The sequence below is a fragment of the Pteropus alecto genome, unplaced genomic scaffold (assembly GCF_000325575.1).
Source record: "Pteropus alecto unplaced genomic scaffold, ASM32557v1 scaffold62, whole genome shotgun sequence".
In the NCBI taxonomy this organism is placed as follows: Eukaryota; Metazoa; Chordata; class Mammalia; order Chiroptera; family Pteropodidae; genus Pteropus; species Pteropus alecto.
In genome coordinates this window covers 2,165,851-2,184,648 of record NW_006432491.1, presented here as the reverse complement: position 1 = coordinate 2,184,648, position 18,798 = coordinate 2,165,851, and the positions used below count along the sequence as shown (strand labels likewise).

Sequence of the window (18,798 nt, the reverse complement as noted above, 5' to 3'; positions counted from 1 at the left end):
AAAAAAAGTTCAAAGTGAGTGTGAGGAAGGAAATAATAAAAATCAGAGCAGAGATAAATAAAATAGAGTCTAAAATAAAAGAAAAATAATAATAATAATAAAATAAACAGAAACTAAGAGCTGGTTCTTTGAAAAGAAAATTGATAATCTTTTAACCAGATTCATCAAGAGAAAAAGCGAGAGGACCCAAATAAATAAAATCAGAAATAAAAGGGGAAAAGTGAAAACTGACACTACAAAAATACAAAGGATTATAAGAAAATACTACCAAAAGTTATATGTCAGCAATTGGACAATCTGGAAAAAATGGATAAATTTTTAGAAACATACAATCTTCCAAACCTGAATTAAGAAGAAACAGAAAATCTGAACAGACCAACTACTACTAATAAAATTGAATCATTTATCAAAAAAACTCCCCACAAACAAAAGTCCTGAACCGAATGGCTTCACAGGTGAATTTTACCAAACATCTTAAAAATAAATAACACCTATTCTTAAACTATTTCAAAAAATTTAAAGGTGGTAAGGCTCTTAAGCTCATTTTATGAGGCCATTATTACCCCAATTTCAAAGCCAGACAAAGACATGGAAAAAAAATATAGGTAGATATTTCTGATAAACATAGATGCAAAAATCCTCAACAAAATATTTGCAAACAGAATTCAGCAATACATTTAAAAGATTATACACCATGATGAAGTGAGATTTATTCCTGGGATGCAAAGTTGTTTCAATATCTGCAAATCAATTAATGTAATATACCGCATAAACAAAATGAAAAATAAAAATCAAATGATCATATCAATAGATGCAGAAAAGGTATCTGACAAAATCCAGCGTCCATTTCTGAGTGGAAATAGAGGAAACATACTTCAACATAATAACAGCAAACCTACAGCTAACATCATACTCCATAAAATCATTTTCTTACAATCAAGGACAAGATAAGAATGTCCACTTTCATCACTTCTATTTAACATAGTATTGGAAGTCCTAGCCACAGCAGACAAGATAAAGAAATAAAAGGCATTGAAATTGAAAAAGGAAGAAGTAAAACTGTCATAATTTGCAGATGACATGATACAACATATAGAGAACCCTAAAGATTCCACCAAAAAAATTTAGGACTGATAAATGAATTCAGTAAAGTTATAGAATACAAAATTAATATTCAGCAATCAGTTGCATTTCTATATACAAATAACAAATTATCAAAAATAAAAATTAAGAAATCAACCTCATTTGCATTTACATCAAAAAAGTAAAATATCTAGATATAAATTTAATCAAAGAGGTATAAGACATAAGAAAGAAATTGAAAAAGCTATAAATAAGTGAAAACATAAACTGTGCTTACAGATAAGAATTAACACCATTAAAATGTCTATACTACCCAAAACAACCTAAAGATTCAATGCAATGCCTTGTAAAATATCATGGTATTTATCAGAGAATTAAAGTAGATAATTTTTAAATTTATACAAAGCCACAAAATACCCTAAATAGTGACAGCAATCTTCAGAAAAGAAGAATGAAGTTGGAGGCTATAGTAATCTAAACAGCATGGTAGTGGCACAAAAACAGTCACAGAGATCAATGAAACAAAACTAAAAGCCCAGTAATAAACCCATGCCTATATGGTCAAACAATCTATGACAAAGGAGGCAAGAATATACAATGGACTAAAGGCAGTCTATTCAATAAATGGTGTTGGGAAAACTGGACAGATAACATGCAAAAAAAAATTAAATTGGACCACCTTTTTACTTTATATACAATAATAAATTCAAAATTGATTGAAGACTTAAATGTAACACTGGAAGCTATAAAAATCCTAGAGGAAAACAGGAAGTAAACTCTGTGGTATTGCTCCTAGTAATGTTTTTTTCTGATATGTCACCTTGGGAAAGGGAAACAAACAAACAAAAAAATGGCATTACATCTAAGAGTATTTATATAACAAAAGAAACTATCAACAAAATGGAAAAAAAAAAACAACCTAATAAATGGGAGAAGACATTCACTAATGATATATCTGATAAGGGGTTAATATCTAAAATCTATGAAGAACTTAAGCAACTTAACACCAAAACAATTAGCGATCTTATTTAAAATGGGCACAATAGACATTTCTCCAAAGAGGACATACAGATGGCCAATAAACATATGAAGAGATACTCAACATCACTAATCATCAGAGAAATTCAAATTAAAACCACAGAGATATCACCTCATAATCAATCAATCAACAAACAAGTGTTGGTGAGGATGTTGAGAAAAGGGAATCCTTGTGCATTATTGGTGGGATTGCAAACTAATGCAGCCACTATAAAAAATAGAATGAAGTTTCCTCAAAAATTTAAAAATAAAACTACCTTTTGACCTTCTAGCAATTCCACTTCTAGGTTTTTATTTGAAAAAATTAAAAACACTAATTGGAAAAGATATGCATATCCCTGTGTTCACTGCAGAATTATTTGCATTATCCAAGATATGGAAGCAATCTATTTGATCATTAATAGACAACTAGGTAATAATAAAGTGGTACACATATAAAATGGAATATTACTCAGCCATTAAAAATAATGAAAGCTTACTATTTGTAACAACAGGGATGGACCTGGCAGGTATTATACTAAGTGAAGTAAGTCAGACAGAGGAAGACAAATTCCATATGATCTCACTTATATGTGGAATCTAAAGAACAAAATAAATGAAGAAACAAAACAGAAACAGACTCATAGATGCAGAGAACAAGCTGTTGGTTGCCAGATGGAAGCGGGGTTGGTGATAAGAGTGAAGAAGGTGAAAGGATTAGAAGGTACAAATTAGTAGCTGATGGGTAACTAATAACTAGTAAAGGTAATTAGCTGCATATAATGGACTTATCCTACTACACCAAACTGAAGTCTAAATACTATACTTAGTAGTCATTTCATTGCATTTATCTTTTTTGCTTCTGTTGTCAACTAAGGATTTGCTAGCACATTGAAGAACATTAGAAGAGGAGTAACTTATCAAATGTTATGCTGCTGTCAGCAACTAGTAGTTGAGGTTCCACATTAGCCAAAATATAGAACTGACAATATTAACATCATACACCAATATTGGGATATGAAAGATTGAGAAATCTATCAAAAGGTAAGAATTACAAATTTTAGACAGTAGTAATGCATTTCTTTATAGTAACTCTAAGAATCAGTTTAATGAACAATGGCACCAAGTAAATGATCAATCAGTGGTAATCAGAGGGGAAAAAAGAAAAAGCTATAGCAAGAGATGAACAGAAGGCAGTTCCAGAGATGGGTCTATATTTAGGGAAGAGGCAATGATGTAACATAGATTTGAGAATTATGAGGCAAGTTTAGTAAAAGGAGTAGATGAAGTTACCAAGATATATGTCTAAACTAATGGGAGACAAATGCAAGGCAAGACTATGTGTTAACAATGAAGCTTTACAGATATGCAGTAAGAAAGGAACCAGCGAAAGGACCTACGGCCAGAGTTTTCTCTTCACACAATCTACAGACTAGGAAGGGGTAGAAAGATTAGTCCAGAGACAACCATAAGACACAAATGGGTTATTCTCAGAGAGATTCAGACAGAAGGCTAATGAAAAAAGTTAAGAGAATATCATGAACAGATATATAAGGCAAAAAGGAAATATCTTGTTAAAAGATGAATGAGAGCACTAGAATATCAGATAGCAACATTCCTTGGAAGGCTTTGACTATCAAGCTAATGCTATTACGTTCTAAATTTAATAGGTACTGGAATGTAACAGGTTGTGGTAATTGTAATCCATAGTTGAAAATTAAATCTGGGTTTTCATTTCCATATAATTATTTTTTCACTTTGGTATTTGTTATTTTTCCTTTGCTTCCAGACTGGAATACTAGGTTCATAATTAATTCTAACCCAAATATTGTTATTGTGAATTCCATAGTAGAGTAGTGGAAATAATTCAGACTTTGAATATTGAAAAATATACATATTCATAAAAATAAAAGTAGTAAATCTTTCTGATGAGTTAAAAAAGCATAGTTAATATATTTCAGAATACTGAACATTTCCATCAAGCAAAAAAACCCATCTATTTAATACATAATAACATGAGAAAAACATGAATTATTTAAAAATAATTTTCTTTAGGGATTTCTATTCATATCCAAAAATGACATAAATAAGAAGATTGAGTCAGATTTTATAAGTATTAAAATTATTATTTAGAATGTGAAATCACCAACACAGTGACTTTTTTAGTTCCCAGAATGTCATTTTAACATGATATAGATGCAGTTCATAAGGAATTAAAACTAAGAAATGCAATTAGCTGTAATTTATTTTATTATACATTTCAGTGAAAATTAGCCATTAAAATCTTTAAGTAAATTTATTCTTCTGCCCATGAGGGACATTCCAAATAAACAGAAAAAGAAGGTGTTCTTTTTCTATTTTAGTTCTGCTAAATTTTCTCCCCTTTGCTTCTTAACAGTATTAATGTAGTTAGAGGTGGTTTATGTGATGAACTTGGGTTTACCTTTGCTTCAATCTGTTTAGTATCTGGATTCTGAAACAAAAATTTGATTTTGCTCTTGCCATCATCTGAAGAACCTTTAAGCTGAGAAAATTTGTACCTCCAAAGTACAGACTAAAGGAAAAAAAGAAACATGTGCAAGTCAGTACAATTAACATCTGCTTTAAAACCAAGATATAGTTCTAGCTTGAGAGAAAAGTTAATTATATTAAATTAGTACCATATCCCAATATTAAAAATAAATTAAAATAAATTTATCAAAGGCTAAAATTTAGTATTCAATATATATTTAATTTCTAGATAAGTTTTGTACCCATGAAATAATTATTTCAAAAGTATATATACAAATAAATTGGAACATTTTGTTTTATTTTATCATGAAATAAAGCAAGCTAACTTAAAGCATATGTCTAGAAAGTGAATAAGCAAAAAACACCTATTATTTGTTTCTTGTTTTCCATCACTAGAAGTAATAAGATAATTTAATTTATTTTTTTAATTTTTCAAATTAAATTTATCAGGGTGAAATTGGATAATAAAATTATGTAAGTTTTAAGTGTACAATGCTATCGAACTTCATATGTATACTGCAGTATGTGTTAAATTTCCTTTTGTTGCCATATATTTGACCAACTTTATTTTTTTTTTCAATTACTTTTGGCATTCAATAATAGTTTCGGTTGTACAGCATAGTGATTAGAGATCTATATAATTCACAAAAGGTTCACCCCACTAAACCTAGTACTCCTCAAATATTTATTTATTATATATTTATTGCATATTACATATTTATTGCATATTACATATTCATATTTTTATATTTTACATATTTATTACAACATTGCTTTCTTATGCTACAATTCATATCTCCATGTCTGTTTTGTAACTGTCCATTTGTACTTCTTAATCCCTTTGCCCTTTTTCACCATCCCCTCAATCTCACTCCCATTTTATAGCCCTTAAAATATTCTCTGTATCTATGAGTTTATTTCCATTCTTGTTGTTGTTGTTTATTTTGTTCTTTAGATTCCACATGTACGTGAAATCATGTGATATCTGTCTTTATCTGACTTACTCCATTCAACACAATACCCTTTAGGTCAATCCTGCAATATCATTTCTCATCCCTTCCTTTTAGTCTGTGTGTGTCTTTTAATCTGATGTTAGTCACTTATAGGCAGCATATGTAGGGGGCTTGTTTTCTTTTCCATTCAGCCACCACATATTTTGGTTGCAGCACTTAATTCATTTCCATTTGAGCTACGTGTTGATAGGAATGTAGTTATTACTATTCTTTATTATTGTTTTTAATACATTTTTTTTTCTTCTTAACAAAGTCCCTCCAACATTTTCTGTAACACTTGCTTGGCATTGATAAATTCTTTTTAGCTTATTTTTGTCTGAGAAGCTCTTTATCTGTCCTTCAACTCTAAATGATACTTTTCCTGGATAAAGTATCCTTGTTTGTAGATGCTAATTTTTCATCACATTAAATATTTTGTGCCAAGCCTTTCTGACCTGCATAGTTTCTTTTGAGGAATCAGCTGTCAGTCTTATGGGTGTTCTTTTGTAGGTAACGAATTGCTTTTCTGTTGCTGCTTTTAAGATTCTCTCTTTGTATTTACCTTTTGGCATTATAATGTGTCTTGGTGTGAGCCTCTTTGGGTTCATCATTTTTGGGACTCTTTGAGCTTCATTGGGTTGTATGTCTATTTCCTTCACCAGGTTATGGAAGTTTTCTATCATGATTTCTTCAAATAACTCTTCAGCTTCTTCTTCTCCTTCATACCCCTATGACACAGATAATTTTACATTTAGTTTTGTCCTATAGTCTCCCTAAATTATTATTATTGTCTTGGTTCTTTTTTCTTGCTGTTCTGATTGAGTGTCCTTGGCTTTCCCATCCTCTATATCGGTGATTCAATCCTCTTCTTTATCCACTCTGTTGATTCCCTCTAATATACTCTTCATCTCAGGCAATGTGTTCTTTAATTCAGATTGGTTTCCTTTTATAATTTCCATTTCCATTTTTATGTGTTTTTTTAATCTCTTTGTTAAAGTTCTCACTGAATTTATCTACACTTCCCCTAAGTTCATTGAGCATTTCCATTAGCAGTGTTTTGAACTCTGCATCTGTTATATTGCTTGACTCCATTATTTCTGGCTTTCTGTTCTGTTCTCTCATACGGTTTCTGCTTCTTTGTCTTCTCACGTTGGCTGCCTTTTTGTGTCTGCTTCTAGTACTAAGCCAAGCTCATAAGTCTCCAGTCTTATTTGCATGGCTTTGTGTAGTAGGTGTCCAGTAGCATCGTCCTGAGAAGGGTCCAGATGCAGGCCAAGTTTAGTCTCAATCTTTGCTACTCTGGGGCCACATGTCAAGATTCAGCAAGCAATCACTAGATGCTGTGCTTATAGTTGCCTCAAAAGACCACACTAGAAATTGAGGCCAGCTGCCACCAGTGTGAGTTGTGGAATTGGCTCAGCAAGGAGCACCAGACTCCCAAGGATGCAATTGGATGTGGCTTGGGCAGGGCTGCAAGTTGGGGGATGCACAGTTTCAGGGAATCCTCTGGGCAGAGCTACCTCTGTTATCCAGTTTGATGATGTCAGTTATGGCAGTGTTGTGTCAGCATTCTGGGAGGAGGGAGGCTTCAACAGAGGAGCAGTGAATACCACCAGCATTTCAGCCCATAGAGAACCTTGCCTCCGGTCCTCGCTCCAACAACTCGGAGTTCCTCTGTAAGTCCCTGTTGCTCCCTGTGCAGCTGACCAGGCACTGGTGCTCAGAGTGAGCAAGTCCATCACCGCAAAACTCCGGTTGCAGACTTAGCTCCTTTAAGATGTGTCTGCAGTTGCCGGCTGCTGCTGCCGCAGCCTCTGTCTCACTCAGCCAGTTGAGACTGGGCAGCCTCACATCATCGCCCCCTCTTACCTCCAATTGTTGCAGGGTGATTTCTCATTTTTCTCCCTAGTTATAGTGCTTCTGTTCACCTAGATCCCAGGAGACTCTGCTTGTTCTTGCTCCATGTTTCCATCACAACTTTGATTTGGTCACAAGAAGGATGAACAAAGTCTCTATTTTCAATGCCACTTTTTTCTTCCCCCAACCCTCTCTATTCTTATCCATCTTCCCTTTCCTCACATTCCCTCTAGTAACCACTAATCCACAGTCCAAGTCCATGAGTCTCTGTTTGTCACGTTTATATGTTGCTTTCAGTTTTATATCCCACATGTCAATGAAATCATATGGTTCTCAACTTTTTCTGTCTCACTTATTTTGTTTACCATGATAATCTCAAGATCCATCCATGCAAATGGCAGTGCTTTGTCTTATGGCTGAGTAATAATCCATTGTATAAATGTATCACATCTTCTTTATCCAATCTACTATCAAAAGACACTTTGGTTGTTTCCATGTCTTGGCCACCATGAATAATGCTGCTATGAACATCAGAGTGAATATATCTTTATAGATAAATGTTTTCAAATGTTTTAGATAGATATCCAGAAGAAGGATTGCTAGGTCATGAGGTAATTCTGTTCTTAGTGTTTGAGAAAACTCCATACTGTTTTTCATAGTGGTTATACCAATTTACATTTCTACCAGCAATGTATGGGGGTTCTTTTACCCTCACAACCTCTCCAACACTTATTATTAATTGTGTTGTTGATTATAGCTGTTCTAACAATTGTGAGATAGTATTTCATTGTGGTTTGATTTACATTTCTCTAATAGCTAGTAAAGTTGAGCATTTTTGTTGGAAAAATGAGTTTGTATGATGCTACACTAAAGCTTAGAAAAAAATATGTAACTTTTTTGTTTTCAATTTTTTTTATTCTGATGTAGTTCATATACAATAGTATAGTTTCTAATTACATACATGGAATGAGATTAGGAGGATTTTAAAGACCAGAAACCCCTTGTTCCTAATCACTTATTTTTGGTGTCTTCTTGATCATAAGCTGGCCTAAATTCCATTAACAGTAAATTATAATGCATATATTTCAGGAAAGCTAATTCATTTTTTTAAATATACTGAAATAAAAACAAATGCTGATCATAGAGCTATAAGTATTAAAATATAAGCCAAACTTTATATCCTATTCAGAAGCCACATGACTTTGGGAAAGATTCTTCATTGACTTGAGCCTAGTATATTCTAGTATAAATCAACTCACAAATATGTCCACATAGAGGGCAGTCTGTTCTGGGTACCTAAGGTAGGACAAAAAAGGCTAAGCTTCGTTTACAGATGGACAGATTCATCATGTCCTTGAACCAGTTTGTGTACCAACTTGCTTGTTGAAACCTGTCCCCAGCATCTGAGTAGAGTGAAGCTGTTAGGAAGCCTGTCAAAGTGTCAGTGGGAGAAAGGGGAAATTATAGGTGGTATGTATAACAAAGATGCACAGGAAACAAAGGACAAGCGGAAGTTCTGTAGAGTTTATAAATGGCAATCTGAATACTTTTATGATAGAGGTCTTGATTATTATATGATTAAGATAAAAACTATTTTATAGTTTGGTATATTTTAAATTTTGCATTGCATTCTTTCAACAAGTTAAAAATGAAAGTAAGTGGACAAGGTGCAGCTTTGTAAATAAGCATCTTCATGCATCAAGCTTTGTATTGGGTGGCCAGCATTTACATCATACCAGAATATTCTCCTGGTCAGCACAAATGGAACATGTAGAGTCCTTGCTGATAAAATTAAGTGCATTTGGACAAAAGGTGCTAAAGACAGCTTGTTTCTTCAGGTCTCTTGTGGTGAAGTGAGAAGTATTTAATATTTCTGTGTCCTTGAACCAGTTTGTGTACCAACTTGCTTGTTGAAACCTGTCCCCAGCATCTGAGTAGAGTGAAGCTGTTAGGAAGCCTGTCAAAGTGTCAGTGGGAGAAAGGGGAAATTATAGGTGGTATGTATAACAAAGATGCACAGGAAACAAAGGACAAGAGGAAGTTCTGTAGGGTTTATAAATGGCAATCTGAATACTTTTATGATAGAGGTCTTGATTATTATATGATTAAGATAAAAACTATTTTATAGTTTGGTATATTTTAAATTTTGCATTGCATTCTTTCAACAAGTTAAAAATGAAAGTAAGTAAATAATAAAAACCTAACTGAAGATTCTAATATTTTAAAAAGTTGATAATGGGTGTATAATTGAACAAAATCTATTTTTATGTTTACCCATTTACCACGGTAACTACAATATCACTAATCACATAAAAGTAAAATGGTACAAATTAGAAGATATATGAAATATTAGTAGTTATGTTTTTAAATGTGCCCAAAGAGTTGTTGTAATATTTTAGATACATAAATATATTTACAAATTATTCTTTAAGCATACATTTTTATTTAGATCAAATGATTCTCCTTTTAAAACAAACCTGGTTATTCTGAACTTAAAGTTTTTCTTGTTCAGGTATCATAGTGAAGCTTTTGATATTAGTTTGCCTCCATTAGAAGAAAAACTTCATAATTAAATGATGCAATTTGTCTATTGCTATTTCAATTAGAAAATTTGTTAACTCTAATAACTTCTTTCATTTAATTTGTAAAATCAAAATAAAATTTTAGAAATTTTATTAAATCAAAATCAAAATATCTCTACTGTTATGAATACTATCATAACTTCAGTTAAAACTTCATCATTAGATAAGTTATTTGTAATTGCCATGGTTATATGGATATATACTATACATCACATATATAGAGCATGGTGTTGTGGTAAAAATCAATATTTTTCTAAATTAAGAAATGTATGTAGCTAAAGTATACTTGGATTGGTTTTTGTGAATACTCCATTCATAATTGCATCTTAACAGGTTCTAATACTCTACTAAATATTGTACCCAAAATAATTACCCTGCTTATTAAAGCTTAGATAATTAATATAAATGTCTTAGTTTTTCTTTGCTATGCTTAAATGTATGTTCATATTTTAGGGATAATAGCCTTTTAAATATAACGTTTGAACAGAACTATTTTACAGGTCCACCAATATCACAAAAACAATTTATTATCTAATAAATAATTATTTATTATCATATTGTGGATAGTAAATTGCATTATTACTCCATTTATTGACTACAGAGGGGCCTGATATTCAACTAGAATTACAGGGAACTCAGATTAGAGGAGAATGTCCTACTCTCATCTCTTTTCCAGAGACCTGACATCTTTATTTACTTGATGATCAATAATTATAAATGCACAATATATTTCACTTGGTACCTTTTTTTGTTTGTGATTATCCCCACTATATCTGTGATATCCTTCAAAACCAGGTGCCCATTCTACTCCTGATATCGAATATAAAAAAGGTAGTTAACTTAGACCATTTAAAGTACAAGGCAAATGTTAAATACAAGTGAAGTAATAAAATGAAGGCCTTAGGTAAGTAAGGTACAAGTAAAAACATGAATCCATTTTTTAATTAGCATAATATCTCGCTTTCTCATTCTCTCTTCACGTCCACCCCCGACACACACACACACACACACACACACACACACACACAGAGTCTTTTATATTTCTACAAAAAACAAAGCTCTTTCATGCTTCTGGCTTAACAGTTTCTGTTCTCTCCACTTAAAACTTCTTCCCCTAACTAATTTCATAGCTGTTCCATTTTCTCCAATTTTTAGGCCCTACTAGAAATATCAATGCCTCAGACAGCCTTTTCCTGTTAAACTATTAAAAGGTCGTTCTGAAGTTCTCTGTCTCAGTACCTGGCTCATTTCCTTCACAGACTTGACTACAATCAATCTGTGATTGCCCTGCTCTGTCTCTCTCCATTATAAAGAAATCTTGAAGTGAATGTGTAATTGCCCTAAATATCTCATCATTGCATTCCTCGATCCTAACAGAGTAGCTGATATACAGTAAACACACAGTGAACTTAACTTTTGTGAAAGAAATGCATTAAGAGAGAAAAAATACTAAAGAAGAAAAATGTCCCTTTTATTCCCTTTATCCTTAAGCTGTCTTATTGTTGGAGGCATGCAATTGGGAAAGGTGGGGAAAACATATACTAAAATGAGAACTTATAAAGTACTGTGAGATTTCTAACTATCAATAATAATCTTACTTGTTTGAACTTGAATGAAATCAAGTCCAAAAGGAGAAAAAGATCCAAACAAAACTGAAAATAAATAAATTATGGCAATTTATGAAAACTTAATTGAATGTTTTGAAGTCTGAAATTTGACCCAAAGTCTTCAATGTAAATAATCGCAGACTGGAGTTTCATTTTCTCAAGTTTTTCCATGGCTAATTTCTGCTTGATTCTGGAGAAAAAGGATGTCAAACATGTTCAAATACATTTGGTGAAGATCATTCACACAATAAAGTCTGAGGATAGTTTTAGAAAAGAAACTCATTTAACTTTATTTTACCAGGTAGCTTTTTCCATGGTATACATTTCAAGAAATGATAAAAATCTGCACTGTAAAATGAAATATTTAATGAATTTAAGTATAGTAATAATGAATTTAAAATACCTTACTGATTTATTAGAACATTTTTTGTTAGTGACCAGCAGAAATAGTGTTTAAGTCAACATATTCTTTGAATGATTATGAAACGATAAATATAAAATGCATCTGACATTTTTAAGATACATGTAAATATTTTTAAGTGCCTAATATCTGGAAGCAGAAGTAACTATACGTATGAAGAAAGAACAGCACAATAAATCACAATATTTTCAATGTTGTATTTGTAATGCAGTCTTTAAAGATGACCAAGAAAGTAATATGAAAATATACAGTAAAAGTGAATCGACCAAAGTGCTCTCAGAATCAAAAATTTTGAAAAATAATCAATTCTGCAAAAAAAATGATTTGCCTTTGAGCTACTCTTTCTAATAGATATGTTTTATTTAAAACAATGCAAGCAAACAGATAAATGCTAAAAGCCTTGAATGCAATGCCATTTGAGGTTTATAATTTAAGGTCATCATTTCTAAACCAAGGAGTAATCTTTATAGAATATGCTTGCAATAGTGATTAATGCATGTGTAATAGAAGATGGAATAATTGATTATTATCAAGCAGAATATTTTATGTGAAGATAACGAGGTGCATAATATGTAATCTATCATTTATTCCTCACATTGATAGGTGAACACATATACAGATCAATTTAAACATACTTCATTTGCAGCCTGCAAAACATTGTGTGTCTGCTGTTGTCCTTGCATGGGACATTGCTTTGTTATTACAAGGAACATAAAACTGTATGAGGCCCTTTCATACATTTTCTCTCATCTCTGTGAGAGCTATGTATTAGAGAAAGAATTGCCATTTTCCTCATGATATAATTAATAAAACACCATATACGTTCATAATATTCCACAACTAATAAGTGTGAATCCAACCCAAGCCTGTTATTCTCCATTCATATTTCTTTTTTTATCTCAAGCTGCTTCTTTGTTTTTTACAATTATTTTCTTAACTAAACTGGGCATGCTTATAGATGAATTTTATTGCAAATGCCTGAGTCCTTTCTTAAAATAGAGGAAGAACCCAGAGTCCCAGTTAGAACAAGACACGAAACCCAGAAAATTAATTTACTAATTTTTTTCAAGCATAGTATGTTCTGAGTCATAGTTTCCTTTATTTATAATTCTGTTATTATTTTATGCTTTTATTTCTCTTTCTCTCTAGATAAGAAAAAAATATTCCTATGAGCTATTCATTTTTTAAGATTCATTTTTAGATTTGGCTTAAAATTTGGAAATACAAGTGATGCAAAATACTTCACTGGGAAGGAGAAAAAGAAACCTGTCCTTACTCTTTATTTTTGCCATTTATAACAAAAATTTTCAAAACTTGTTATAATCCATCAGAGAGCTGGGATGCAAAGCTAGCTATAACCAACAGACACAGGTTAATGAACAAATTAACCTTTGTAGAGTATGAAGTGATCCTTAGATGCAGACTATTCAAAAATAAAATTGAGTAATTATGTATAAATGAAAAATGAGGTTACACAAATGATAGTGAAAACATTCTTGTTGAACAAAAATAAGCAAAACACACTCTAATGCATCCTTTATTATTTTCCATTTCAGTTCAGTGTTCACATGCTCAATTTTTCATGGCCCACAGAAAAATCCCTCTATAAGAAAAATATTTTCTACATACGAAGATAATTTAAGCAGTATGTAACCTATTTTATAAAAGACAGAAGTAAGATTTTACTACATAGAGGGCAAAAATTCTAAAAGAACAGTCTACGTGGATGACAACATAATACATATAACACATTATAAATTACAACAAAGATGCTTTGAAACCAGGATCTAATTTTATACTCCCCATAATATCAATTGCCTGATATTTGACATTTAACTAACGTTTGCCAAGGAATAGCCAGAAGTATATTTTTTCTTGCAAATAATCTTTTTTATTATATATATTTGTATATATGCATAATTTTCATTTAGAGGTGATGTACACTATTATATTAGTTTCAAGTATACAGTGCAGTGATTAGATATTTATATTCTTATGAAGTAATCATTCCAATAAATCCAGTATCCATCTGAAACCATATATAGTTATTATAATACTACTGACTATATTTCTCATCCATACTCTACATCATGACTATGTTGTAACTACCAATTTGTACCTCTTAATCCCCTCCACCCTTCACTCATTCCTCCAACCCACAATCTAACAACCATCAAAATACTCTCTATATCTATGAGCTTATTTCTATTGTTTGCTCATCCTATTCTCTAGATTCCACATATGACATTTTCCCTTCTCTGTCTGACTTACTCCGCTCAACACAATACGCTCTAGGTAGATCCATGTTGCTGCAGATGGCAAATTTTCATTCTTTATTATAACTTAGTAATATTACATATTTTATATATAAATATATATTTACTTCTTTTTCATCCATTCATACATTGATAAATACCCAGGATACCTCCATATCTTGGCTACTGTAAATAATGCTGCAATGAATATATGGATTCACATTTCCCTTCAGAGGAGTGTTTTGGGTTTCTTCAGATAAATACCCAGAAGTGGAATAACTGGGTCCTTCTTTGTCTCTTGTTATAGCCGTTGATTTAAAGTCCATTTTGTCTGGTATAAGTATTGCTACCCCAGCTTTTTATTTATTTCTATTTTTATGAAACATCTTTTTCCATCCCTTTACTTTCAGTCTCTCTGTGCCTTCCAATCTGAAGTGAGTCTCTTGTAGACAGCATATTTAAAAAATATTTTTTTTTTTCCCCCCTTCCTTCTTCTTAAAAACGTCCCTCTAACTTTACCTGTAATAATGGTTTGGTTATGATGAACCACTTTAGCTTTTTCTTGTCTATAAAACTCTGTATCTAGTCTTTGATTCTAAATGATAGTTTTGCTGGGTAGAGTAATCCTGATTGTAGGTCCTGGCTTTTCATCACTTTGAATACTCCATGCCAATCCCTTCTGGCTGCAAAGTTTCTGTTGAGAAATTAGCTGACTAACTGCTTTTAACTAACTGCTTTTCTCTTGCTGCTTTTAAGATTCTTCCATTGCTTTACCCTTTGGCATTTTAATTATGATGTGTATTGGCATGGGCCTCTTTGGGAGTTCATCTTGTTTGGGACTCTTTGCACTTCCTGGGCTTGTATGTGTATTTTCTTTACCAAGTTAGAGAAGTTTTCTGTCATTATTTCTTGAAATAGGTTTCAATTCTTTGTGCTCTCTCTTCTTCTTCTAGTATCTTTATGTAAATGTTGGTATGCTTGATGTTGTCCCAGAGGCCCCTTAAACTATTCTCATTTTTTTGGATTCTTTTTTCTTATTGCTATTCCGAGTAGGTGTTTTCTCCTACCTTATCTTCTAAATTGCTGATTTTTTCCTCTGCTTCATATCATCTACTGTTGATTCCTCCTAAGATATTCTTTATTTTAGTTATTGTATTCTTCATTTATGACTGGTTCTTTTTTAAGTTTTCTATCACCATTTTTATGTTTGTTATCTCTTTGTTAAAGTTCTTACTGAGTTCATCTACTCTTCCCCCAAGTTCATTGAGTATCCTTAAAACGAGTTTTTTGAACTCTGCTTCTAGTAAATTGCTTGTCTCCATTTTGTTTAGTGCTTTTTCTGGAGTTTTATTCTCTTTTTTCATTCAGGACATGTTTCTTTGTCTTCCAATTTTGTCTGCTCTCTTCTGTTTGTTCTTATGTATTAGGTAAGGTTTGTATGTCTCTCAGTCTTAGCAGAGTAGAATTATGTAGTATACATGCTATGGGGCCCAGTGTCACAGTCTTTCCTGGTCACCCAAGTTGAGTGCTCCAAGTATGTTCTTTGTATAGGTCGTGTGTACTCTCTTGATGTAGTTGAGGCTTGGTTGCTGCTTTCTGGTAAATGAGAGGGATTGACCCTCTGGCTAACTTGTTGCGATGATTGGCCATGACCAGTGGAGAAGTAGTTATGCAGAGGCTGATCCTACAGAGCTGGATTTACTATAGCAGGATTCTGGTGCCTGCCCTGTCTGCCCTTTGGGTGTGTAGCTCTCTGATGTGACCCTGGATGGTTATCCAGCTCAGATCAAAGCTGGCCACTGGGCATGCAGGCTGGAGCCTTCTGGAAGGGGTTCTGCCACAGGCCAAGTTTAGCTTCAGCCTGTGCCCTACCTAGAGCCACCTGGCATGAGCCATCAAGAAATCTGCGGATGGCCACCACCTATGCTGGGATTGGATGTTCCTCAAAAAGCCAGGCTGCAAAATGAGGCAGACTGCCACTAATGATGAGCTTTAGGTTGCTCAGCAAGAAGTATGGGATCATGCTGAAGTCATATACTGCTTGTTTAGATTTTGTTAACCGTGGAGAGATTTTAGGAGAGTCTGTAGCAGAAGCCAAGTGAGGCTATTTATATGGAAACATCCACTGGAAGCAGCTTGGGTGGGCCTGCAAGTTGGAGTCATAGAGAATCACCAAGGTGGGTTAACCAGTCTTAGCTAGGTTGATAGAGACTCAGATATGGTGCTCACCTGAGTCTGCAAGCCTGGGAAGAGTAGGGCTCAACAAAGGAACAATGGGACTTCTGTCTGGGAGAAAGCCGTCCATCCAGCCCTCTCTCTGAAACCAAACAACTCAGTCCCTTCCCCTCTCCCCATGTCGCTAGTACCCCTCGAGCTGCTGCTCCAGAGCTGGAGCTCAGAGCAAGTAAGTCCATCACCTAGTAAGACCGCAAGCGAGCCCCTTAAGAGGAATGTCTGCAGCTACCTCAGCCCTCCGTCACACTCTACAACAACTTCCGCTGGTTCTCACAGCCAGAACTGGGGATTTCTCTTCCTAGCACTGGAACTTTGGGCTGGGGAGCCCAGTGTGGGGCCGGGACCCCTCACTCCTCAGGGGTGACCTCTGCAATGAGATATCCCTCCCAATTCTTAACCGCTACATGTAGTTGCGGGACCTGCCTAGTTCATGTCTTTGCTCCTCCTACCAGTCTCAAGGTGGCCTCTTCTGTTTGTCCCCAGCTGTAAGACTTCTATTCAGCCAGACTTCAGGAAGCTCCCAATGATGGCTATTTTGTAGTTTAGTTGTAATTTTGATGTGGTTGTGAGAGGAGGCAAGCACAGCATTTACCTCGTCAACCATCTTGACTGTCACAAATTACCTTTATGGATTTTCTAGTTAAGTAGTAAATCAAACTTTCCCACACAATCCTATTTCTATTTTGTATCATCCTTCAACTTTGGCAAAAAGCCCATGCACACATATCCTCTCTTGCCTTCTAACCACCCAAATATTAATGTGCTAAAAGTTGCTCCTTTTCCTTCTTTCTTATGTGGGTGTTCCAGGGGTCATATTTAATAGAAAATCATGAGAAATATTTTCTTTAAAACTATTTTTTCTTTACACATCTTTATACTTCTCATTATTCTTCATTCATATGAAATTATCCTAATTAAATGCCCTTGTGCTTAAGTAATTACATTTTTACTAAAATTAGTACTTAAACTACATACTAATTTTATAAATTTTATAAATTTAACTTGTGATAATGCATAAAGGGATAAAATATAAATACCAAAAGATCACAAAGTAGATGAAAGCTTATGTCTTTTACTATTTTCTTAAATGGTATTATATTCATTAACATAGTTGCCACTAGTCACTGTGCTTTACTGTGGACAAATTGGTTATAGTTCATATCTCTACCAGACTCAATTGTAATACCTTACATACTATGATAAGTGCTATGCTAAAGTATGCTTACAATTATCTGCTGTCAAAAGGATATCTAAATCAGATTGGTGAAAGAAGACTTTTTGGATGAAGATTTGCACTCAAGGATAAAAGTAAGTCATAGGAATGTTATATGTAAAAGCATGGAGTATGGCAGAACCACTGAATACATGGAGAAATGCAGGAGATGATGCTAAATTGCAGGCAGAGACCAGAACATTAAGAGGCTCCTATGTTATACTAATAGATATTGTCTTAAAGGTAGTAGGAGGCCAGTAAGATAATTTAATGAGAGAGACTGATGACATAGCTGAGTTTACACTTTAGAAATATCTTTCACCTGGTAATGATGTGAAAGCTGGGACACAGAGGGATGTAGTTACTATGTCCTCATAATGCATTTGCTTCTCACTAGGCCCAGATCTGTCTTTTCCATTAGACTGTAGACTTCTTAAGGAAAGAAACTGTTTATCTATTTTTCTATTCCTAGTATTTATCAATGGTCATGGCACATAAATGTTACATAAAAAGAGTGTGTTCGATAAATAATTATAGAAAGTCTGTTTGGATGATATTGCAGTAATCCAAATGAGAAGGGAGTACTCAAGTTACTTAGGGTACATCTTCTAGATTTATTTAAAGGAAGTTGTTGAGAAAGAGGTATAAATATAAAACACAATTCAGATTCCTTTCAATATCTGAGATAGAAATGCAGAGGAGTCAGATAGAAATGGACAACAAGGTCAGTGTCAGACACATCTTTACTTAACATGTAGCCTTAAAAATCAAGATGACATCTTATTTGTAGTTAACAGAACAGAAATCTGGAGTTAACAGAAATTTAGGCAACTTATCAGGGTAGTTGTCTAAATTAAAAACTGAATGAAATTGCCCAATTAAGCTCAGGGTTTCTCCATCAAACATATTTTATTTAAATCTATCCCTTCCCCCCAAATTGACTCTGCATATAGGGATATATTTACATATATTTACATATACATCAAATATATAGAATATTCAAAGAGGAGTATACAGATTTTCAC

The 18,798-nt window shown here is 33.4% G+C and overlaps 1 protein-coding gene across 2 annotated transcripts in view; it reads right to left on the bottom strand.

Moving 5' to 3' along the window:
* Positions 1-18,798, bottom strand: part of SNTG1 (syntrophin gamma 1) — a 510,335-nt gene that overhangs the window by 21,134 nt on the left and 470,403 nt on the right. Inside the window, exon 17 of one of the 2 annotated variants that reach the window (XM_025043728.1) lies at positions 4,544-4,654. The exons of the other annotated variant lie outside the window; for it this stretch is intronic. Coding sequence (XP_024899496.1) covers positions 4,544-4,654 — 111 coding nt within the window. The remainder of the gene's footprint in view (positions 1-4,543; positions 4,655-18,798) is intronic. 2 annotated transcript variants of the gene reach the window in all.